The sequence below is a fragment of the Pseudochaenichthys georgianus genome, chromosome 21 (assembly GCF_902827115.2).
Source record: "Pseudochaenichthys georgianus chromosome 21, fPseGeo1.2, whole genome shotgun sequence".
NCBI classification, from domain to species: domain Eukaryota; kingdom Metazoa; phylum Chordata; class Actinopteri; order Perciformes; family Channichthyidae; genus Pseudochaenichthys; species Pseudochaenichthys georgianus.
This window is the reverse complement of record NC_047523.1, coordinates 24,945,678-24,969,483: the sequence shown is the minus strand read 5'-3', so window position 1 is coordinate 24,969,483 and position 23,806 is coordinate 24,945,678. Positions and strand designations below refer to the sequence as shown.

General features: G+C 40.1%; 2 protein-coding genes across 3 annotated transcripts; one reads left to right on the top strand and one right to left on the bottom strand.

The window, feature by feature from the left end:
• Positions 1-446: 446 nt before the first annotated feature.
• On the top strand, positions 447-10,211 carry xrcc5 (X-ray repair complementing defective repair in Chinese hamster cells 5). The gene is made up of 20 exons (XM_071207131.1): positions 447-537; positions 857-970; positions 1,067-1,250; positions 1,616-1,664; positions 1,797-1,919; positions 3,669-3,848; positions 4,043-4,157; positions 5,876-6,014; positions 6,100-6,212; positions 6,448-6,510; positions 6,589-6,726; positions 6,813-6,903; positions 7,216-7,346; positions 7,524-7,720; positions 8,284-8,374; positions 8,537-8,606; positions 8,760-8,869; positions 9,108-9,204; positions 9,412-9,479; positions 9,582-10,211. The coding sequence occupies exons 1-20, from the start codon at positions 523-525 to the stop codon at positions 9,693-9,695; spliced, it is 2,202 nt and encodes a 733-aa protein (XP_071063232.1). The 5' UTR covers positions 447-522; the 3' UTR covers positions 9,696-10,211.
• LOC117466458 (collagen alpha-2(VI) chain-like) lies at positions 10,103-20,527 on the bottom strand. 2 transcript variants are annotated; one of them, XM_034109700.2, is made up of 28 exons: positions 20,159-20,527; positions 18,433-18,589; positions 16,899-17,509; positions 16,454-16,474; positions 16,246-16,311; positions 16,086-16,139; positions 15,953-15,997; positions 15,837-15,863; positions 15,724-15,750; positions 15,573-15,617; positions 15,430-15,483; positions 15,138-15,200; positions 14,907-14,969; positions 14,758-14,811; positions 14,620-14,655; positions 14,474-14,536; positions 13,996-14,058; positions 13,635-13,697; positions 13,483-13,545; positions 13,349-13,399; positions 13,171-13,269; positions 12,739-12,801; positions 12,617-12,652; positions 12,479-12,524; positions 12,244-12,396; positions 11,444-11,899; positions 11,091-11,129; positions 10,103-11,007 (listed from the first exon to the last, which is right to left on the bottom strand). In XM_034109700.2, the coding sequence occupies exons 2-28, from the start codon at positions 18,581-18,583 to the stop codon at positions 10,412-10,414; spliced, it is 3,108 nt and encodes a 1,035-aa protein (XP_033965591.1). In that variant the 5' UTR covers positions 18,584-18,589; positions 20,159-20,527; the 3' UTR covers positions 10,103-10,411. The 2 variants fall into 2 exon arrangements, with proteins under 2 accessions (XP_033965591.1, XP_033965590.1); XM_034109699.2 differs by having other exon boundaries at positions 18,424-18,589; positions 20,159-20,526.
• Between the last annotated feature and the right edge of the window lie 3,279 nt (positions 20,528-23,806).

The following is a 23,806-nucleotide window of genomic DNA, read 5'->3' as shown; positions in this document are numbered from 1 at the left end:
TATAACTTTAACAGTTACACAGTGGTACAATGTTGGAAAGTGCAAATGATGCTGGAATAATAATGATAGGTTGCTTTATATATATTTGCATTACTAGTATTTCTTTATTATGTATTTAGTTGTTTATACTGATATACAATTTATAATATCCTGCCTACCAGTCTATTAACACAATAAGCACAGACTATAGGACACACATTGCAGTGTGCAATGTACAACGCTGGAGGGCGTTTGACCTACATCCTATAATTACATTTCATTGCACTCTTCTCGGGAACAGCACGACACTGTATCCACTTTATACAAGTGCGGTATGTTTCTTTAAAAAGTACACCTAAATAGTGATTTTACATTAGTATCTAATAAACTCTACCACTTCGTAAAGTGCTGTCTGATATGATATCTGAATGCGGCACAATTATCCCTGGAAACCGGAACCAAGTTATTGTTCCTGTAGTTCACTATTTCTCTCCGGAGCCATAACAGAGTGACACGCAGTCTTAGGAAGAGGGAAAAAAGAAGATGGCAGGTTCCAAAGTAAGTTCATTTTTCTTTATTTTCTACAAGTAAACTATTAACTTAATGTAAAGCGTTGTTAGCCTATGTTTTCTGTTTAATTCTGCAGGTTTGCAAACACAAGAAAAACAATGTTTCTCTTATCCTGAGCTTCAGAAGTTACACGGCGTGACCAGTGTTTGGCGGCGATATGTTCAGACATGTTGGTGCTAACGCTGTCACGCCCCCCAATTGATTGTATACAAAACATTACACAACTGTACTGGTTTGACAGAATGAGGACCAGGTTCTGCCTTTAATGAAATACACAATATGTTCTTTTATTGTTTGTTGTCTTTAGTCAGCGTTGGTGTTGTGCATGGATGTTGGGTTCTCCATGTCCAACTCCGCCCCGGGTGAAGAGCCTCCCTTTGAACTTGCCAAAAAAGTAATTCAGAAGTTTGTCCAGCGCCAGGTAATTGTTTACGACACGTCTTCCTAAAACGAGGAACAAATACCATGAGGATCGCTCTCTGTCATCTTAGACACACTATGAACATGTCGTTCACAGGTTTTTAAAGAGACCAAGGATGAGCTGGCTTTAGTTCTGTTTGGCACAGACTCCACCAACAACTCACTGGAGCAGGACGACCAGTACCAGCACATCAGCGTGCATCGTCACCTCACGGTGCCTGACTTTGAGCTTCTGGAGGAAATAGAGAATCAGATCCATCCAGAGAGTCAGCAGGCTGATTGTATCCTTTTGCTCAGTACTTTAACCCCAACATTAAACCTGTATAAAGACTACAACTTATAGTACTTTACATTTGAAGAATGTTTAGGTAAAAGTAAAAAAAGAAGAAGAATGTAATTTAATGTGTAACCAAATTGAATAGTGATTTTGTTAATTGTATATCACATCCAAGGTTAGTTGTTGTTTTATTGGATTTGTTTGTGATTGTTGCATCAATGTGAAATACTTAGTTTCAATGTGTAATTAAGGTGGCACAAGACACAATATTTGCTTTAACCTATCATTGTGAAGTTGCACAATGTAATGGCTATTCTACAGTATATATGATGTGAGAAAATATGTTACCTCCTTCACTCCGATCTACAGGGCTGGATGCTCTTGTTGTGTGCATGGATCTCCTCAAGAAAGAAACACAGTAAGAAGCTCCTTGTATCACATTCTTAGTTTTCACAATTCAAAGAACAAACAAAAATAATGTGTATCCATTAAAATGTTTATTTTGCTGATGGTATTGTTGGTTTTTCATTGTGTTGGGTTTTCTTTTCAGGGGGAAAAAGTGTGATCGTCTCAACGTTGTCCTCCTGACTGACCTCAACACGCAGGCCAGCTCAGAGCAGCTCGATGTCATTATTGAAAACCTGAAACAAGCCGACATCACCCTGCAGTTCTTGTAAGGTTCAGACTCACAAACTATGTGTCATTTTAAATGAGATATTATATGAATAGACCCAAAACATTATACCAATAAGGTTAAAGAATACTGATGATTTATAATGTATTTGTGTTCATCAATACTTATATTAAATGTGTCTCTTGTAAAGAACATTGAGTGTAGTTAATAACATTGTCAATTCAATTCAAAACCTTTATTTATCCAGGTAAAATCCCATTGAGATCAATGATCACTTTTTCAAGGGAGACCTGCAGCAGTAGGTTCCACAAGAAGACATAAAAACATAAACAACAGAACAACAAAAGGACATCATACAGCAAAATGTACAGGGATTACAATTTACATATTTAACCACATGTACAGGTACCAGCAGCATCTGATTTTGTAGCATCCAAGCGAGCTTTAAAAACATGTAGTGGTACTAGCTTGGTAATTTTCCATTCTTTTTGCAGACTGTTCCATGTTAGTGGAGCTGCACATCTAAAAGCTTTCTTCCCTAAGACAGTCCTAGCACTTGGCACATTTAATAAAACCACAGCATGCGATCTCAGGCAATAAGTACTTTCAATTCGCAGAGAGATCAGGGAGCAGATATAAGATGGTAGTTTATCCAACATGGCTTTGTAAATGAAAAAGTACCAGTGACTGAGCCTCCGTACAGTAAGTGATGGCATAACCGCCTTGGTATACAGGGTACAGTGATGCGTAAGTGCTTTACAATTTGTCAAAAATCGCAGTGCACTGTGATACGCAGCATCTAACTTGCTCAGGTAATTGGCAAGTGCATTCATATAGACCAGATCACCATAGTCCAGCACAGGTACAAAGGTCACAGTGACTAGCCTTTTCCTGGCCTCAAGCGAGAAACAGGACTTATTTCTGTAAAAGAAACCTAGCCTAACCCTCAGCTTTTTAAGCAGGTTATTTACATGAAATTTAAAAGTGAGACAATCATCAAGCCAGATACCCAGGTATTTGTAACAGGTAACCACTTCAAGTTGTATTCCTTGCGTAGTTACAATATCCAAAGCAGTCTCCGGTGTATTTTTAGCTTTAGCTTTAGAAAAGAGCATTACCTTGGTTTTATCCACATTTAAAAGAAGCTTAAGCTCAGAGAGCTGAGTCTGAATAATGTTAAAACAGCCTGTAATTTAACAACAGCCTCGTTAATGGAGGGACCTGCACAGTACATAACGGTATTGTCCGCATAAAAATGTAAGGTTGCTCCTTCGACATTTTCACCTAAACTATTAATATAGATAGAGAATAATAGCGGACCTAAAACTGAACCTTGTGGTACACCATTAGTGATGTTTAACCACTCAGAAGACAGCCCATCAAACTGAACACATTGGGACCTTTCAGAGAGGTAGTTCACAAACCACCCCACTGCATGGCTGGATATGCCAATACTGAGTAGCCTCTGCTTCAAAATGCGATGATCGACGGTATCAAAAGCTTTGGATAGGTCAACAAATAGAGCTGCACAACTCTGCTTATTATCTAAAATACTCGTAATATCATTCACCACTTTCATTGTGGCAGTGATGGTGCTATGTTGCTTTCTGAAGCCTGACTGATGTTTAGACAGGATGTCATTTGTACATAAAAACTCCTTTACTTGTTCACTCACTAGGCGTTCAAGAACCTTAGCCAGAACTGACAATTTAGAGATGGGTCTATAATTGTTTAATAAGGTGGCCTCCCCTCCTTTTTGTATCCTTCCTCGGACCAAACCCTTTTCAGTTTGCCCTTCCCTGCGGAGGAAGATAAAGAGGTTGGAGGAGATGCTGGCGAAGGAGGCCCCGGTCACCCAGGCACAGGAAAAGGTCTGTCCAGGGAACAGCAGAGTGGCCTGGACATGGTGAAACACATCATGCTGAGCCTGGATGAGGAGGACGGCTTGAATGAAATTTACTCCTTCAGGTCCGTTAGCTCATATTAACACAACACAACATTTCCTAGTGTATACAGTCTATGGATATTTCTCTTGTCTAATATATATATATATATGTTTTTCTCTCTGAACCACATGGTGATCTCTACACTCAAAAGTTGTAAATCTCTATTTGGATAAATTCATATGACTTGGCTTTCCATGTGCTTCACTCACGCTGTAGGAAAGCAATCGAGCAGCTGTGCATGTTCAAGCGCATCGAGAGGAAACCCATGGCCTGGCCCTGTCAGCTGACCATCGGCAGCTGTCTGTCTATCCGTATTGTTGGATACAAAGCAGTAAGTCTACAGTGAAGACAACTGGATACATATGTACTATATGCCAGAGGTGGGACCAAGTCATTGTTTTGCAAGTCCGAGTCAAGTCTTTGCGCTCAAGTCCAAGTCGAGTCTCAAGTCAGGTTGGGCAAGTTCAAGTCAAGTCTCAAGTCCTAAACTTTGACAAAACGAGTCATAAATTTGTCATTATGTGCTTTTAACCAAATGTAATGACATCGATCAACAGAATAATACTTAATAATCAAACTGCTCTTTATTAGTCACATTAATAATTTAATAATCCATTTTCTCTCTGCTGGTAAAGTAACGTGTTTTTTTCTATTTTAAGAGGGATCAGTAAGGTAAGGCTACCATGACGGTTTGATTCAGAAGGAGTTTAAGTTTAAGATCCCTGATGTTGAGGTGACAGAATGTTTATTTCCACTGTGTACAACATGTTATAAGGGACCCACAATCTATCTTTATGCAAGGGATAATGTGCAGCCAGGCGGTCTCTATGGGGAAGAGAACACCTGCATCTAGATCCCTCTGCAGGTGGTACTTTAACTATATTTTGATGCTAATACTTTTGTACTTTTAATTGTAACATTTTGAATGCAGGACTTTTTATTGTAACCGAGTATTCCTACACTCTGGTACTTTTACTCAAGTACAAGATCTGAACTTCTCCCACCTCTGACAGTAAATCCTGAGTGGTTACGAAAAACCTTCTCTGAAGGTTATTTTCATTTTACAAATCCTGCACTCAGCTTTGCTTTCCCCAATATCATTGAAATGCAGCCAGACGCTGCTTCTTTTTTGGGTTTTCGCTCATTTCTTGACTGTTTCCGACGCGCTTGCATTTAAATCCGGCTCCCCGTAGCTCTGTCCAGCTGGCCTGTACCACTACACCTGCTGTGCCCCCCACCCTTCTTTCACATAATGGTATGATCCTAGTGTGTCCTCGCATATGATTGGCCGCATGGTGGCCCTAAATAAAGTCCCGCCCCTGCCTGCAAGGATTCTCAGCAAGAGTAGGAGCGGCTGGAGATTCTGCTCTCCCCAACGGGAGTCTGCTCTTCTAGCGGCAGCTCGTGATCGGCGTGTTGGAGACCTCTGAATTAAATGATCAAGTCACCTCAAGTCCGAAGGCTCAAGTCCAAGTCAAGTCCCGAGTCATTGGTGTTCAAGTCCAAGTCGAGTCGCAAGTGTTTTGTGATTTTGTCAAGTTGAGTCTCAAGTCATCAAATGGGTGACTCGAGTCTGATTCGAGTCCAAGTCATGTGACTCGAGTCCACACCTCTGCTATATGCACATTACACAGCTCTTTGACTGTAAACATATTGAGTTCCTTTCTGGGAAAAGTGCTACTCCACATGTTATCATGTCACTGCCGTTACTGTAAAATCTGCTTTGTGAGACCTTGTAGCAACATGTATTCCACTTATTTCTTACTGCTATTAATGTCAAGATTGTTGTTTTATTTGTATTATTATAACATGAATACAAATCAAGTTTTTCCCAGTATGTATATTTTGACTCAAAGTAATTTTTAATAGTACTGTTTAGTTATGAGTTAATGTGTAGTTTTGCTCATTCACTTAGTGAATTTGAAAGGAATCTCTGACATTTCTTTAACCTCCCTTTTGAGTAATTTAAATACACAGATGACAGCCTGTCAGTAATAGTGAAACACATGAAGGTTTTCTCATCAGCAACCACTACTTACCATATTCCAGGTGACGGAAGAGAAACTGAAGAAGATATGGGCTACAGTCGATGCTCAATCAAACCAGAAGGAGGACGTGAAGAGAGAGACTGTCTACTGCCTGGATGATGACAATGAGACAGAGGTGCCAAAGGAGGATACCATCCAAGGTGAGAAAGTTATTTTCTAATTAAATAACTCAATGTTGAACTTATCACTTAATAATTCCCAAAACATTGTTTTTCTTGTCCACAGGTTTTCGTTATGGAAGTGATATTATTCCCTTCGACAAAATTGATCAAGAGCATATGAAATACAAGCACGACGGGAAAAGCTTTGCTGTTCTCGGATTCGCCAAACAGAACATGGTATAATACGTTATGCTACTGTGATCTGCTATCAGGGTTTCTTTCTTCCCCCATCTTAAGTCATTTTAATATTGAGTATCATTTTAGACATTTCCTGTCACAAATTGTTACGGTAAAAAGAGGCTAGGGTTCCTACTCAATACATCCAATACTTATCAGTTAAAATATACTAGTGATAAGGAAATCCCTACTTTAATACTTAACTGGTTGCTTAATTGTTTTCATCTGTCTGCAGATACGTCGCCATCAGTTCATGGGGACTCAAGTCATCAAGATTTTTCCTGGCAGAGATGATGAGGTGAGAATGGAGAGACCCGACATGTTGCTGGTGACTGCACGTTGATACTGACCTGTCTGTGTTCCTACTGTTCTGCAGCATGCAGGAGTTGCACTGTCCGCTCTCATCCGAGCACTAGATGAACTCAACATGGTGGCCATTATACGTTACGCGTATGACCGACGCTGCAACCCTCAAGTAGGAGCAGCCTTCCCGTGCATCAAGCTGGACTATGAGGTGACATCACAGAATGCTAAACATGCTGTTTTTATTTAATCTGTCATATAGCACAGTGCTAATGATCTGTCTCTCCTCCTCAATAGTGCCTGATGTACGTTCAGCTGCCCTTCATGGAAGACCTGAGACAGTATACATTCCCTTCCCTTGAAAACAACAAAAAGTTCACTCCGTCAGGTACTAAACGCCTCATAGAATTAACTGATAACTCACAAAACTGACTGCAGATTCTCCACAAGAGGGAGCTTTCTGATCATGATCACAGCAGCAGCTAACCTATTTAGACCTGCGGGTCTGAACCATAGACTGTATATATAAAGGTCTGAACATGACATTGTTGCCCCTTCAAGTGAAAAAACTGCTTTTACATTGTGTAACGTGATCGACAATGTGTACATATATTTCTTAATCTAAATCATTTTGACTACTTCAGTGAGAGATGCAGGAATGGACTTGAATGTATTTGTGTGTGTTATGTGATTCCCCTAGACACCCAGCTGTCTGCTGTGGACTCTCTTATTGACTCCATGATGCTGGTAGAGAAGGATGAAAACGGGGATGAAAAGGATATGTACAAGGTCCATAACATTCCCAACCCTTCCTTCCAGAGGCACTTCCAGGTACTGCACTTTGTATTGGAGAGACAGAGAAGTCATTTTTTTTTTTTTCATGACCTCAAAAAAAGACGTGATGTCTCTGACTGGAGCTTCACCAGCTAGAAGCTGTTGATACTCAATGTGGATTTATTCTTCCTCAGTTACTGTCCGTCTCACCCACCTTACCGACATTTCCTTCAGTGTGTGCATCATCGGGCAGTATGTCCCGGCACCCCGCTTCCCCCCATGGAGCCGTGGCTGAAGGCTGTTCTCGAGCGCCCTGATGTCATTACTGAACGCTGCCAGGCTCCACTCGAGGAGGTGAAGAGGAAGTTTCCTCTCACAGAAGTGGAGAAGAAGAAGAAGGTCAAGACTAGTGCACAGATATTTGGCAAAGAGTAAGTTGAATTAAGTGTGGTGGTGGGTATTTGATGTTACAGACAGAGCTGTTAGTCATGGAGTGAAAAGTATTTGATCTGTCAAAATGACTCATTATTATATTACAAGACTATGTCAAATTATCAAAAACAGTAGTGTCTGTGCCAAGGTTTTACAGATTATAAAACAATTTTCAATATTCAAACTACCCCAACTGTCAAAATTGCAAAGAAAATACATGTATTTGTGTTGTTAGACCTTTATCAGGCCATTGTCAATGAGAAACCCTCTTAAATGGGTCTGCAACATAACCACATTGCATTGTCTGTACAATAGAAAGGCTTAAATACCATTTAATGTATTCTATTAAGATCAACATTATCCTAAATGCTAGAAAAGTAAAACTCTGTGTAGAAACAATCTCTAGTCTGCCTCAAACTTCTTGAATTAAATGGGCAGATTCCGTTTCCGTTGCTAGACGGAGTGCAAGTCTGCAACCTTTAAACTACTCGTCCCTCCCCTGTCTGATGAAATAGATGTGTAAATTCATCTGAGTTATAATGACCCCTTTGGCCGTTTACAGCTCTGAGGAGCCAGGTGCCAAGAAGGCCAAAGAAGAGGAAGACGAGGAGGATTATAGCCTGGCTAACATCGCTGAAGGCCCTGTTACTTCGGTGAGTATCAGGGGAGCTGGACTGCATAATAATCCTAGAGAGACAACCGCTTTTTAAAAACACGAGCTATTCTTAAAAGAGTACTTCACCACTTGTTTGAACCAGCACACTTTACAATTTCCATTTCACTTCAATCCTCTGTCATTTTCAACACTTAACTAGGTGGGAAGCGTGGATCCAGCCAGAGACTTCCGGACTCTGCTCAAGAAGAAGAGTCTTTCATTTGGAGAGGGTGAGGTCAAATTCTTCCGTCTTTTTTTCCCGATGGAGCTGGACTGATAACGTTTTTTTCTGTTTATATTATAAACTGCCATGACTCAAGTTCAGCCCTTGTAATTGTCTTTATGTTTTTCTTTGCCTGTGCTGACCTCCGTGTCCTTCCCAGTCTGTCAGCAACTGACTCACAGGATAGAGCAGTTACTTGGCAACAAGAACACACACTACTACATGAAAAGCATCACCTGCATCGAGGCTTTTAGAGAGCAGTCTGTTAAGGTAAACAAACGTTCCCTATCTTCCATTTGTGGAAATGAATGATTAATATGAGAGTCTGTGTGGAACAAATCTTGAACGCAACGTTTTGGTTTTTGCTTTGGAGATAATGAGCGAACTGTCGAAGATAACAATGAGTAAGTTGAAATTTCGCGACTTGAGCCGAGGCCAGCTCTTGTGTGAGTTGTGTTTTTAGGAGACTCAAACAGATCATGAATGATGCATGTCTTTCGTTATTCAGCTGGGGGATGCCAGTCTGTACAATGGCTACCTGCAGTCCCTGAAAAGAAGCATCCCAAACCGAGGGCTGGAGGTCTTCTGGGACCTGCTTGTTCAAGGTATGATAAGCCTCTTTACTCGCACCTGCAGGATTTATTGTAATACCTTTCCTCCCTTGGGGTGAGAAGGCAATTCTATAATTTAAAAACTGCAAAAACAATTGATACAAAAGTTGGAGCTGATTTATGCTTTAAAATGAGCCTGAATATCAAGTTTTCTAAAAGTGGCTTGATGTTTTTGACTTAATTCTTGCTGTTGATTGGCAGATGCCATAACACTGATCAGCAAGGACGAGGTTGAAGGAAGCACTGTGTCCAAAAGTGAATCTAATCAGGTGACTCCTCGATTTAAACCATTGTGAGCTGTTGAGTAAACAAACCCTGTTTATATTCAAAATGGTGGCCGTCCTACTAACTGAAGCTTATTTTGTTCTCAGTTTCTGGTTACTGAGGAGAAGAAGGAAGAGGCAGCTGCACCTCCTGCTGAAGATACTGGAGATGTTGATGACTTGGCAAGTTTAATTCTGACTTTTCAGGTTTTAAATATTTAACTGCAGTGCCCAAAACCCACGTTAGAACCATTTCCTGTATATTTGGAAGATGGCCTGTTGAGACGTTTTATATAAACTCTCCAGTCTTACTTTTTTTTTCTCTTCCTACACAGCTGGACATGATGTAAGAAAATAGGGAAGGTCTGCAGCGGACATGCAGGGAAACGAGAAGAATGCATCATTCAGCTCGGATAGACCAATCCAATTCAGCCGTCCATTGTTCTGCTCCAACTTGGGGACCCCTGACGTATAACTGGTGATAATGAATGCAGAACTGTGTTGAACTAAACTGAAATTAATAAGAATAACTGGTTGTTGAGGGCTTTACATGTGTTTGTCTTAAAATCAAAATTATTTTATACTGAGTTCTAATTTCAATGTTAATTATCAGTAATGTCGGAACAATGAATGTTTAAAATCTCAAGATTTTTATTTGCACTTCAAACCCTTTGTGACTTTACAAAAGAGAGCACCGTCTTGTCCAATAAACTGCTGGTTTAATATCTTAAAGCTTAATGCTCCACTTGTGTAATTTTTTCAAAATATATAACAAACCATTGCAAATGAATACAGTTTTCCTGACAAATGTAGTAAAGCACAATGGTATGTTGTCATTTGCTAATTGAAAAGTGCAAAGTAGAATCGCAGTAAACCAGTATCTTATATTAAAATGCTAGATAAACAGCAATAGCACCAGTATGACTAGTGGCCGCTCTTTAACACACCCACTGGACGAAACGGTCAAACAAACTGGACTGGGACATATCCGCAAAGTCTTTTACTTTAAAGATGGCGTGCCGGTCGTCCATGGCCAGCTTCATTAGGACTTTTTGGTCAACGTCACTTCTTGTGGTTACCACTGTGGAGACCACCTGTGCCCCGCGCATCGCACTGACTGCCTCGTCCAGGTCTTTGCTGTCAGTGACGCCGTCTGTGATGAAAACAAATGAAACCTCTGCGTTGCGTCTTGTCAGGCGAGCATTTCTTTTACCCAAGACTTTGTCGATGGTGTGGATGATGGCCGGCCCTACGCTCGAAGAAGAATCCATATATTGCAAGCGTGCTATGCCATTGGCGATAACAGTAGGGTCGTGTGTGAGAGGGAAGGCCACGAGGTTCTCGTTACCAAACTCTATCAGTGCCAAGCGAGCTCGCATTCGATCAGTCTTGCTCGCAGCCAGACTCAGTCGGTCTGCCGCCTTTTGCAGAAATTCACGGACATACCGGAAGTTCTCCGTCCCCAGGCGCTCTGAGCCATCCAGTAAAAATACCAGATCCACTGGTCGCTGGACACACGGAGCTACATCAGGTTCTGCAAATAAATAAAATGAATAAATCACTGCGCTGCAATCCATTGTACAATTAACAAATCATCTAGCCGTGAATAACACCTACCGCTTTTACAGGGAAGATCAGGGCACACAACCACAGGATCTAGAAGTGAAATAAATGGATTTAGGTTAGAAAACGGGTAAGCAGAACCTGTATACTTGGTGCAGAAACAAATCATTAAACATGGAAGTAAGCATTTTAGGACTTCTATTCGCTTGTCTCAAAGTCAAACATTTTTAATGGGCTTTTTGGTTAGATGCCTAAGAATAAGGCCCATGGTTTACACAAGCTTAAGGGATATGTCATGAAATATCACACTTGAGAATGTCTGAAACTTCAATGTGCCAAACGGGGGCTGCTAACAATGGGCTTCAACTCTATTGTCATTCTGCTGTGTGTAAGGGTACAGGACTTACTGGGACAAAGCACAGCCTCCATCGTCTGTATAAAGTCCTCAGCCACCAAGTCAGCGTAACGCCTCATCCCAGTGACGCGTTCCTTTTTGTTGCACGCAATCGACTCCAGGATCTCATTATCCTGTGTCTTCTCAAACATATCACCAACCCCAATCGCATTCACCACCACATCGTCATCGTTGCAAAGGTACTGCAGCAGATTCTCATTGTCGCGTGGGTCAAAGCGGCCATCTGTGATCACCACCACAGATACTTTGGCCTGGGCTCGCTTGCCGTCCCTGATGAGGTTGTCGTAGGCGAACTTGAGGGCTGAGGGTGTGAAGGTGCCCCCAGCAATCCACTCTAGGTTCTTCACTGCTGTTTTAAAAGCAGACATGGAGTTGATTTTGGGGTCATTGAGACGAATGGCTTCAAAGGTCCCGTTGTGACTGAATTGTACAACTCCGACTCTTGTGCCTGAAAGAGGGAGACAAGTCAAGTGGTGCAGATCAAGCTGGCTTTGCTCTATTAGTTGTTACTCTCAACAAATCACAGGAAAATTAACTAGTTACACTTTAGATGGCTGAAAATGTATAAATCTGACAATCACAGTCTGCCGGTACTGTCAAAGACGAGTGTAGTGCCAAAGTGGGTTACTGTAATGTTGTATTCAACCCAATATGTATATTGCATTTGGATTTAGTGACTCATTCTTTGGCAACAGTTAATCTTTAATGGCAAACTCTACTTCTTGACACTTGAAAATGTGTGTGCAGAGAGATTTGCAGGGTGGTCTGGGCTGCGGCTTTGCTTCACTGTACCGGTTAATGACGCAGGATCGGTTGCCATAGATCCCAGCCTGTTGATGGTGTTGATAACAAAGTTCTTTTCCAGGGTGAAGTTTGTCAGCCCCACACTCTCTGAGCTATCAATTATAAATACAATGTCCAGAGGTCCACAGTGCTTCTCACAGTCTGAGACAAAACACAAGAACAGGATCAGTAATTCAAAATAAATAAAACAATGTAGCTGTGTTTGATCGGTGGAGATATTTACCACAACAACCACACGTCTCCCTGATGTAAGTCATGACATCGCATTCCTGTGGTGACAGGTGTGCATATTAGATACAACCAGGCAAATCTAATTATTTACGGATTTTCAAACAGTGTGGCTTTTTTAAAGTTGACTCACATTGAGCCCAGGATCGCCCACTGGTCCTTGGTCGCCCTACACACAGAGAGAGAAAGTGCAATTGGAGCTCAAATTTGCACGCATGGTCAAGTCATTATTTGAGTGTTTGTGCTGGTGTTTACATCAGATCCAGGGTTTCCTCTGGGTCCTCTCTTTCCTGGCTCACCCGGCTGACCTGGGTCCGCCTGCACAGAAAACATTTTAAAATGAAGGTGACTCATTTGTCTTAAGTAAGATGTTTCATTAATGTCTGCATCTGATTAAAGCCAATACTACATTTTTCTTCAGAAGATTAGCAGAATGTTCCTCATAACATTAATGTAATGTGTTTTTCAAAGTGTTTTCAGCCTCCATGTACTCTAGGCACGTTATTGCTTAACAAAACATCCTAATGCATCCCTTTGGACTGTTGGTGTGTTTCTAAAGGAGAAACTACACCTGGTACAATATCGAGTGACGTCTCAGCTATCTGCTTCAGCTAAACTTAAGCATCGCATGTTTTAATGTTGTCTTTTCTAGACATCAAATTCAACTTTTTAAGTTATTAATCTTACAGGCCCTCCTGGTGTTCCTTTGTTTCCAAGTTCTCCTTTGGCCCCACAATCACCTCTTCCCCCCCTGGGTCCTCTTCTACCGGGATCCCCTCTGTCTCCCTGGAAAGATCAGAGGTACTTTAGACTCAGGTATGCAACATATGCAAGAATATTGTGTGTGGTAAACAGAAAACCGTACAGTGGATCCTCTCGATCCAGGGTAGTTGAATCCTGTTCTTCCGTTGTCACCCTTTAAAAGAAATACATAATTCACAAAATGCGCATTTTAAAAGATGCCATATTGAAAGTGAGGAACAGAATATTGTTACCTACTTTTGGTCCAGGGGGCCCAAAGTCTCCCCTTGGTCCTAGATCTCCTTGATTTCCAAGGCTGCCCTGAAATGTACAGAAAAAAAGATATTTTTTCAAAACTCAAGCTCCAACAATGAGCAGTGTTGATGATGATGAGGGTACAAACAACATACGTTTCCTCCGGGGCTGCCTGTTTCTCCGGGCTGACCCCTCGGTCCTGGGAGCCCTAGATCTCCCTGGAAGAGAACGAAAACGTCATCACTGGGCATCACCTCGACTCCAGAGAAAAACTGACCTACTTATGTTGATGTGAATTTGGCAATGCACACTACTTTCTTTTAAAAACGCTTGTAAAAAAACAAAAATACCAGAAAAAACCTGTTTTTACAATAACAGTCTTCACTCAGGCTTTTTTTGGCAGCACAGTCAGGACATTCAGTTCAGTATTGATGGTCTGAGGAAGACTTGCAGATTTCTTAGAGAGCTGCTGAGTCATCCCTCTGCCAGAATCAGCCCACAGCACAATCCCCTCACCTTTGCGCCCTTTAGTCCATCTTCTCCTGGCCGGCCTCTGAGTCCCTCTGGCCCTAGCTCGCCCTGAATAAGTAAATGATTGAGTCAGGATTTACAATGAAACATTAATCATCAAGTAATGTTAACAATATGCAACAGAGAGCCATTAAATCTGCAGAATGTGGGACTAATTTTCCTGAGAACAGGACAAGGAAGTGTTTAGCAACGTTATGTGGACTAGACTAGACAGAGGGATTTGAAACTTGTGGGAGTTGAATTCTCTTGTGAAGTTCCCACAGATCCGTTGTTCTGTTAATGTTTCATTTTTACCACCATGTTCGTCCTTGCATGTTTCTTTTCAAGCATGTTACACTTAGTTTGAAATGTATTACATTTAATTAAGTCATATTTCAGAGGAATATTCATAGATTTTACATTTTTGCAGCTTCACGAGGTTGGTTTAAGAATTTTTTTTTCTTTTTCTGGGCGCTGGACTTACCTTCTCTCCCTTTAGCCCATCGTTACCCAGCCCTCCTTTTGTTCCAGAGTCTCCTCTCCTTCCCTGTTAATATTTATTTGATGATTATTAAAACCAACTAGGGTACATTTTTATAATGATAATGTATATTTTGGTAGTTGAGATACCCCTTCGCCTCTTGGTCCACGTGTTCCAGGAGGCCCCTGCAAGAGATGGTGGTTTTATATCAGACTCAGCTTTGTAACATTAACTTACAGGTATATATCATTCAAGTAATGATCACGAAAGGAAAACTTGTTCTGTACCGAAGGTCCCTTTTCTCCAGGCAGTCCTGGATTTCCAGCATTTCCGTCTTCACCCTGACACACATAGATTTCAGGGTTTGTTTTGCAGTTCAGGAACATTTTCATTTTTTTCTGACTGTGTTTTCTCTTGTGTTAAATTTAAAGTGTACCTTTGGTCCTTGTTCTCCACTAGGGCCAGAGGGACCTGACTTTCCTGGAAGTCCTCCGTCACCCTAAACAAACAAACAAACATACAATACTAAAAATCTACTAATACATATTTGCAACAGTTAAAACATGCAGAAAATGGTGGAATGTTTTTCCCGCTGGAGGTGGAGACCTTTCCTGTCGTAAAAACGTGTTAGAGACGAGACAGATTCCAGTTTTGGTTTCACACAGACCTTTGTTCCGTTGTCACCATGTAGCCCACTGTCACCAACATCTCCATGGTAACCATCTGGTCCCTTTTAGGCAGAAAATCAGATAAGATATTTCAGTAAACAACAAATTATTCTTTGTAACTGTATATCTGATGGATTGTAAAATGAATCATATTTAATTATTAGATTAAATATAATTAATTTTACAATCCATGGAACTGGAACATTAATAAAAACATTTCACCTTATTTGAAAAAATTAAACGGCACTTTAGGGCAACATTTTAATTAATTCACCAAACTACTTTACTTACCTTGTCACCTGAATCCCCTTTGCAACCAGGAGCTCCGATTCGTCCCATTTTACCCTAAAGATGTCCCAAAGACAATAATATTATATCAGTATAATGAACAGATTAATTAATGTACTATATTTACTTTGTTGTCGTAGACTCACCTTTTGACCATCAGTTCCATTCATACCAGGTCCTCCTGCCACACCCTGAATATTTAAACGTCAGAGAAGACAGTTGATTAACAACAGTATGCAAACACTGACATGTTCTAATATAAAATATGTGCGAGCACAAACTATAAACATTATTTACCTTTGCTCCACCTGATCCGATTTCCCCCTGACGATGAACAGCAAAACCATTAATTTAACAGCATTTAATTTAATTTGACAGATAAAGCTGGGATATAAAGATGTTTCTCTCACCCTGTCACCATTTGAACCAATCTCTCCCTATATCAGAGCAAAGAGGGACATGTTAGTGAAATTAAGAATACCAATAACTTAGTACATAACATCATCAATAAGAGACCTCAGCAAACCTTTGAACCAGGTTGTCCGATTGGACCTTCAATGCCAGGATCGCCCTGTAATACAAACACACTCAGAATTAAAACAATATAATATTGATTTTACAGAATTCCGAGTGTAATAACAATGCAGACTTCTTCCTACCAGCTGACCATTCGCACCTCTTGGCCCAGTATGACCTCTGTCTCCTTTCATACCCTAGAAATAAGTGAAAATATCGGCATTTCAACTAAACAAAGTATAGTCAAGCAGAAATATACATTATTTATATAATGTTGATTTGATTTTGTATGTCTATACTCACCTTTGGACCTTTTTTCCCTATCGGTCCATGGATCCCAGGAGTTTGAAAGCATTTATGTTCAAAACACTACACAATCAAAGAGTATAAAAAAACAATATTAAACCATACCAACGCATGAAAACTGAGAACACCAGAACATTTTTTAAGACAAACATTTAATTATTTGTCTTATTTAATATATCAATAATAATGTCAAGGTCTTTCATACCTGTAAGTAGGCTTGATATTTCTGCAAAGACAAGACAACAGTAAGTCAAAAGTACATAGCAATGATACTGTCATTTTGAATTTAAATCTGAAAAAAGTATAAGCATTCAAGTTAGGGGTGACACTTTTTGCCGGTATTGACGATAACCGTGATATTTAAATGTTTTGATTTAGATTTCATATTAATAAAACACATTATGATATTATCATTTTAAGATAAAGCTCTTCTTAAATCATTATTGTGTGTGCCTTTATGGTTACATCATCTCTCAACCTAAAAAAAGAGACAAATGGCATAAAAAAAAAATCGCAATATTATAATTATTTCAGATTTTCTTGTAATATAATGTCATAATAAAGTAATCATGAATTATTTTGCCCATGATAATCCTGTAGTGAAAATACAGCTCTCATTCAAGGTGAAAAAACGAAAACGTTTAGAACACCATGATTTTTATGATACGATCGATGGACTGCGTCTTTATCTCTGGTTTCCCGTCAGCGATGTCCACGGCTATGTAGTCGTCTCGGTACAGTTCAGTGGGAGAGCCGACGATGTCCCTCAACCCCAGCTCATCGACGTTCCTGGACGCGGCCACTGAGAAAATCTGGATCCCTTTCTCGCGGGCTTTGTCTGCCTCCGCCTTTATCCCTCCACACTTCTCTGCTGTCACATGCCCGTCGGTGATGACCACAGAGAAGAGGACGGCCTTCTTCTGGGAGTAGTGGGTGGTCATATGGTGAGTCATTTTCCTGATGGCGCAGTCTGTGTGCGTGCCTCTGCCCTTGTATATAATCCCGTTGAGGTTCCTGATGAAGTTCTCCTTTGTTGTGAACTGACTGAAGACATGCTGCGTCTCGGAGAAGTTCAGGCCTCCTATGGACCAGGAGATCTGGATCTGACCTCTGTACTCCTCGTCGTCCAGCTTTTGGGCAAACATCTTGGTGAACTCCAGGACTTTTCTCACCAGGCTCCCAGGCGGGGACTCCTGTAAAGCGATGCTCTCCGAGGTGTCCAGGGTGAAAAACAGCTTGATGGGACACTCAATGATCCCAGCTGGAGGAGAGAAAGTGGCAAAAGTTAACTGCTCTGCTGTAATTTGTTGCACGACTACATGTAGGGGTGGAAAGCAACAATGTGCTTGTACTCAAGTGCTGTGTTTATATTCAGGTTTGAGGTATTTTTTACTTCACTTGGGTGTATTCTTTGGTTTAGTTTTGAGATATTCTTCCTCTACTTTTCAGAGGAACATTTAGGGTGCACTATTTTCTTCACGAATTCAGAACTTTGCACACAAAATATAAAAAGAGCTTTTAAAATATGATGCTTTGTAAACATTAAACTAAACAAGTCAAGTGGAGCTGAAAGGATTATTCAATAAACAGATAAATCAGTTGACATTATTTGGCAACACTTAATTGTTAGTCATTTCACAACATCTCAGTATATAAGTATATAAGTAAATCATCTAAATGCATCTTCCACGACTGGTTTCACGTTTTTTTTCTTGACCTAAACTCATCTACATTACACAGGGAAATATAGTTTTTATTTGACTGCATATTTTTACCCAAAGCTATTTGCTGGTTACTTTCCAGATTGTCATTGTTCATACAAAACAAAGTATCAGTTTATGATACTGTTATAGATTCAAACCTCCAACACCTAATGTATATAGAGCAATACGAATGGACTCCGCCTTGACCAATACAACATCTGAGCAAACCTCTTATATATTAGGTTCATCAATAAAAATCCTCCATAATGGTTCTCATTCTACATAATGGGTTACTTTTCATAGTTAACATTTTGTTATCAATACTTCTATTATAATATTTACAGAAATGTAGCACTTTTCTTGAGTTAAGGACCTGAGTACTTGTTACACCATGAAATTGCCTTAACTTTTAGGGAAATAACTTTATTAAGATATTCTATATTTAGCTGAAAGGAAGTGGCTCGAAACTCACTGTTACAACCTTCAGGTCTGGGTATGGGCGGCAGAGGAGGAGGAGTCGGCCCCGGACTGTCCCCTCGCCCAGGTATCGGCCTGGGTCCCCGAGGTGTCAGACCCTGAGGAACTGCAGCTTGGAGCATGCACAGAAAGATGAACCCTGAAATCATCGCCATTTTTTCCTGCAATAAAAAGGCAGAGAGCAGAAGACAGTTGTTGAAGGCTTACTTTTAACTCCAACGCTCTTTTTAAATGCAGGAAATAGCTGTCAAACAAGTGAGTCTTCACAGAAGGCGTCTTCACAGAGCTCAGGAATGTTTATCAGTGTTTTAAACAGTGTCAGTGAATGACCACGCTGTGGAAAAATAGCACAATATTTAAGATTGTAGCTTAAATCCAAATTTCAGTTGTTACATCCCACCTGTTTGGTGAAGCATCCATGACTGCGTTCCCAAACTATTTCATATTAAGAGCAATAAAACATAAAAAAAGACAAGAGAGGAGTTTGTGTAAATATGGCCCTGAGCTAAAGAAGACATTTACTGTTTGGATAGGACAGCTGTGTGATGTAAGTGAGGATTACTTTTACTAATCACACACAATAAACATCAGCAAATACAAATTAATAACACTCAGACTAAACTCTTGTTTTAGTGTAACACCAATCCACATTTTGGGTTCCCAAAACAAAGACAACAATACATGGTAGAATTTTACTGAAGGAAATCGAATCGAAGAGGTTTTTCTTGAACAGTGCTTGAATGTAAATTCAATTACCTATGTACTTTTTGAGGTACTTGTACTTTGCTTGAGTATTTCCTTTTCATGCAGCTTAATGTCCTACGAAGAGGGAAACATTGTAGTTTTAACTCGATTACATTACTGTCTATTGTTATTTGCTCACACATTGATATTTTACAAACCAAAAAATGTGTTCTTATTAAATCGAACCAATAAGAAGATACTATTTGCTCCACTGGACACACAATTAAAATGCTGTTTTCAAAGGGGAAATTCTGCAGTTGTATTACCACAGTGTAAAAACCAAATTAAAAGTCCTGCATTTAATTGTTAACTTTTTTATGCTAATCCAAATGTCGACCAAAAGCAATCCCTAGTAGGCTATGGAAAACGGCCCATTTCTTAACCTATATTGTGCTATTCAATTATAAATGTTGATGCATTATTTTTAATCTAAAACTGGTAAAGGCATGGGCTATTCTTGATTTACTTTATTTGCTGTGAATTTCTTCCAGGGTTCAATTAGGTTAATCTTAATCTGCAATACATAATTGTTTACTTATTGTTTGCATTTAATATTATATTTTGAATGTGCAAATACGGTAATTTAAGTAATCGTTTAAACGTAGTGGATTGAAAAATAATTTACAAGATATGCCTCAGAATAAAGCAGAAACTAACCATATCAACAAGTACCTCAAAAAAGTGCACCTTCCACTTTATATCTAAATTAATTTGCGATTTTGGTCCAATTTATGATAAAAATAATATTAAACTCTGAGTAGTGAAGGGACCATACATACTTTTACTATTGATGCTTAAAGCACATTGTTCTCTTATTTAACCTTTACCAGACTATACTTGTCATTTGACTTTCCTTACTTTGAGTTATTTTGTTTCGAAAACACACGTCAGCTGCAACGTTAAGCAGGCCTTCAAATGTTGCGATACTTATGTGCTTTACACACCTTACCTCTAAACCTTCAGAAAAGTAGAAACAAATGACTCACCGCGGCGACTGTGCGGACAAAGTGAAATCTGTGAGCTGCACCTCGACTCTGTCAGGAATTCAAGCGTTTTCCAGAGACTGTAAACTTCAGATAATAATCTCAATCAGAAAGTCTCAATATCAGCCTGGGTCAACTCGTGGTCGAGGAGCCGCCCGTTTAATCTCGACACACGCACGAACTCGTTTGGGGGGCGCGCACACGCACGCGGAAGGGAATTTCATTGGAGAGCTGATGTTTAGATGAAGTCTGAGTTTGACAAATCCACTGAAAGCCTCAGAGAGAGCATTCTGGACAATACGTTTTAAATAAATACAACATGCCTTATAATCTATTTATCTGCCGGATTAGACAGAATGAATGTTAGTCACGAGCTGAATCTATCCAAACATTCCTCTGCTTCACATCCTTACATGGAGAGAGCTCTCAGTGTGTTTAGACTTTACAGCACCAGACATGGCATGTTGGAATTTAACTGCTGCAACTATCCAACTGTTTGTTCATAAAGTATGAACAGAAAATGTACCAAACAGTATATTTACATGATTGATTCATCAAATTATTATCTATTTCTTTAAAGTAAAAATGCCAAATATTATGTAGTTCCAGCTCGTCCAATGTGAACACTTGCTAACTTTCTGTTTGTTCTCTGGACCCAAACATCTGCAGTGGCTAACATACATGTACAACTACAAGTATGTATGCCGTTTTTTGAGGTATACTGCTACATTCTGTACACCTTGCCATACAGATTGAGATTTTAAATACAAAACATACACACTCTGTTAAAACTGTACACTATAAAAAAGGATTTTGGAGGGTAGTATATATTCAACCTGATCTCACCAGAATGCGTGACTCCAACACGACTCCTTAACACCACAATGCGTGGTGGAGTCACGAACTTTGTTACAATTACGTGTCGGCACCACGCATTGTGGTGTTAAGGAGTCGTGGTGGAGTCACGCATTCTGGTGAGATCAGGTTGGCCAGAACAGAGAAGAAAAAAAACAACAGTTTTCAAAACCATAACAATAATTATGTCTTACCGTTGCTGTTTGGTGATCAAAGCTTGTGTTCAAGGGAATAAAAACGCTGCTTAAAGTTAATCCAATGTCTTTTAGTCACTTTAGAATTGTTCCGGATTATCTATCATTACATTCATGGCAGCAGAGTAGGTATAAAGTTTCGCAGTCCCGAGCTAACGCTGTCTCACGTGCTGTTTACGCAAACCTCTCTCTACTTGACGTAAGTGTTTAGCGGGACTTACTAACTGGCACTCGATTCTATTGGCTCTAACGGTTCAGAAAAGGTGTCAATCACCCAAATCGACCAATGGGTTCCAAAGATATGATCCTGCGTAGTATAAACTACGCCCAATCCGGCTCCATTACGCATTACGGCCCGTCCACACTACAGCGTCGACAGCGTCGACAACTCCAATCTGCCCATTCACTTTGAATGGGGTGACGTCACGTTGCCTCGCTTTTTCGCCGAACTGAATTGTGGGAAGCAGAGCGGTCCGTCTCCGGCGTCAGAAGTTGAACAATGTTCAACTTCTGACGCCGGAGACGCCGGAGTAGCCAGCGCCAGCCAATCAAATCCCGTTTCGGAAAATCTGACAGCTCAAGCCGTAGCCAATCAAACCGCGTCTAAGCTGGGAGAGATATCCCGCCGTTCATTTCTATATTTCAAAAAAAGTTGGAGGAGAAACTAATTATCGCTGTAGCAAATCACCCGGTTTTGTATGACCAGACCCTCTTCACCTACCGAGATACAAACCGGAGGAACCAGGCATGGAGGGAGGTGGCAGAGACAGTGGGTGAAACTGGTAGGTTTTCGCCTGTTTGGGGAATTTATATATATATTGCTCCCATAAAATGTATGTCGGGGGCGGGAGATTCATGTGATTGGTTGTTGGTCGCATTGCTTGAATAAAATCCCCAAGCTACAGACACGCCCAGTCTTTTTGGAGTTACATTTTCTAAATGAATGGCCAGTGAATGAATATATATATATATATATATATATGTGTTTACTTATTTATTTGGTGTAATATTATTCATTTATTGTCCAATATTATCCTTTTTATATATTACTTTTGTGTTTGGTGGAACTGCATCACAGTGTTAGCTTAGCCAACAGGAATGATTAGCCAAAATGCTAAATAGTGTTACTTGTCTTTTTAGAGTTACATTTTCTAAATGAATGGCCAGTGAATGAATATACATGTGTTTACTTATTTATTTGGTGTAATATTATTCATTTATAGTCCAATATTATCCTATAAGTATAAGCCAGTGAATTAATCTAATCTCTTTGTTTTTCCACATTTGTTAGATGAGGTGTGACCCCAGCAGGACAAAGCCACACACCCAGAAGACTTTCAGGGAGCAGCTTGCTGCAGAATTGTTGGAGTTTGCTGAAGGCCCTGCACCTCCACCACCCCCTCCTCCACCACCCAAATGCATGCCCGAGTATTATGGGGAAGATGCCACCAAGGTCAGGAAGAACTGCAGGAGGTGCCTAGATGCTGGACTCAAAAGGGTGAAGACACCTGTGTACTGCAGGAAGTGCCAGGTCCCTCTGTGCTTCACTGTCAAAAGGAACTGTTTCAGGGAGTGGCACGACCTAAATACTGGAACATTCAGGTAGGTATAAAGTTCAGGTAGGTATAACATTTTGCGAGTGTTTATTTAAAAAAAAATACTTGTTGTTTTTATATACCTAGTGTGATTTTATTGTGTTGGTAAAATATTTGTTGTTTTTACAAACCTACAGTGTGGTTTTATTGTATAGTACGTTGGTAAAATGTTTGTTTTTACATGCCTATAGTGTGTTGGTAAAATGTTTGAAATAAATCTGCCCGAGTTGGAGTCAAATGTTACCTATGTTTCCGGTTTTTTTTATTGTGCAAGTACACCTACACACACTACAGTGTAGTTTTATTGTATAGTGCATTGGTACAGTTACATACACACACAGCTATACTTTTTTTTTTTTTTAAATATTTTTTGGGTGGAATGAATACCTATAGTGATGATTCAATGTAATACAATAATTGTTATAGTCTGGTACCTGAAAAAGGTCAAATGGCACTGATGGAACCAAATGTGCCCAAAGCTTATTCCGCCTGGACTTTATTTACATAAACCTCTCTAAAAAGGTCAAATGTCACTTATTTTGCCTCAATCTTGATACAGGGTACTTATAAGTAATTCTTAAATTCATGGTAGTTTCAGTAATCCCCTGGTAATTGAGGACACAAGTTATCTAAATGACTAATGTCATCTTTATGGCTTTCAGAAAGGACAGGAGACCGACAGGTGACTATCAAAGGACTAGCAGCAGCAGCAGCATGATGATGATGATGATGTTAAATGTGTTGTTTTAGGAACATCCATTGCAAATACATGGAGTTCAATAAACATTGAATAGCATATCATGCAGTTTGTCTGTGCCTTTTCCTCCGTGTTGTCCTGGTTTGCTGTGCTGCCTCCTAGTCGCCACCATGGTTTGCTGTGCTGCCTGGGGATGCTCAAATCGCTCAGAGAAAGGAGTACGAATGTACGGCTTCCCCACTGACACAGAGCGGAGGAAAAAATGGCTGGCTCAAGTCAGCAGGAGCAATTTCACGACCAACAGCAAAAA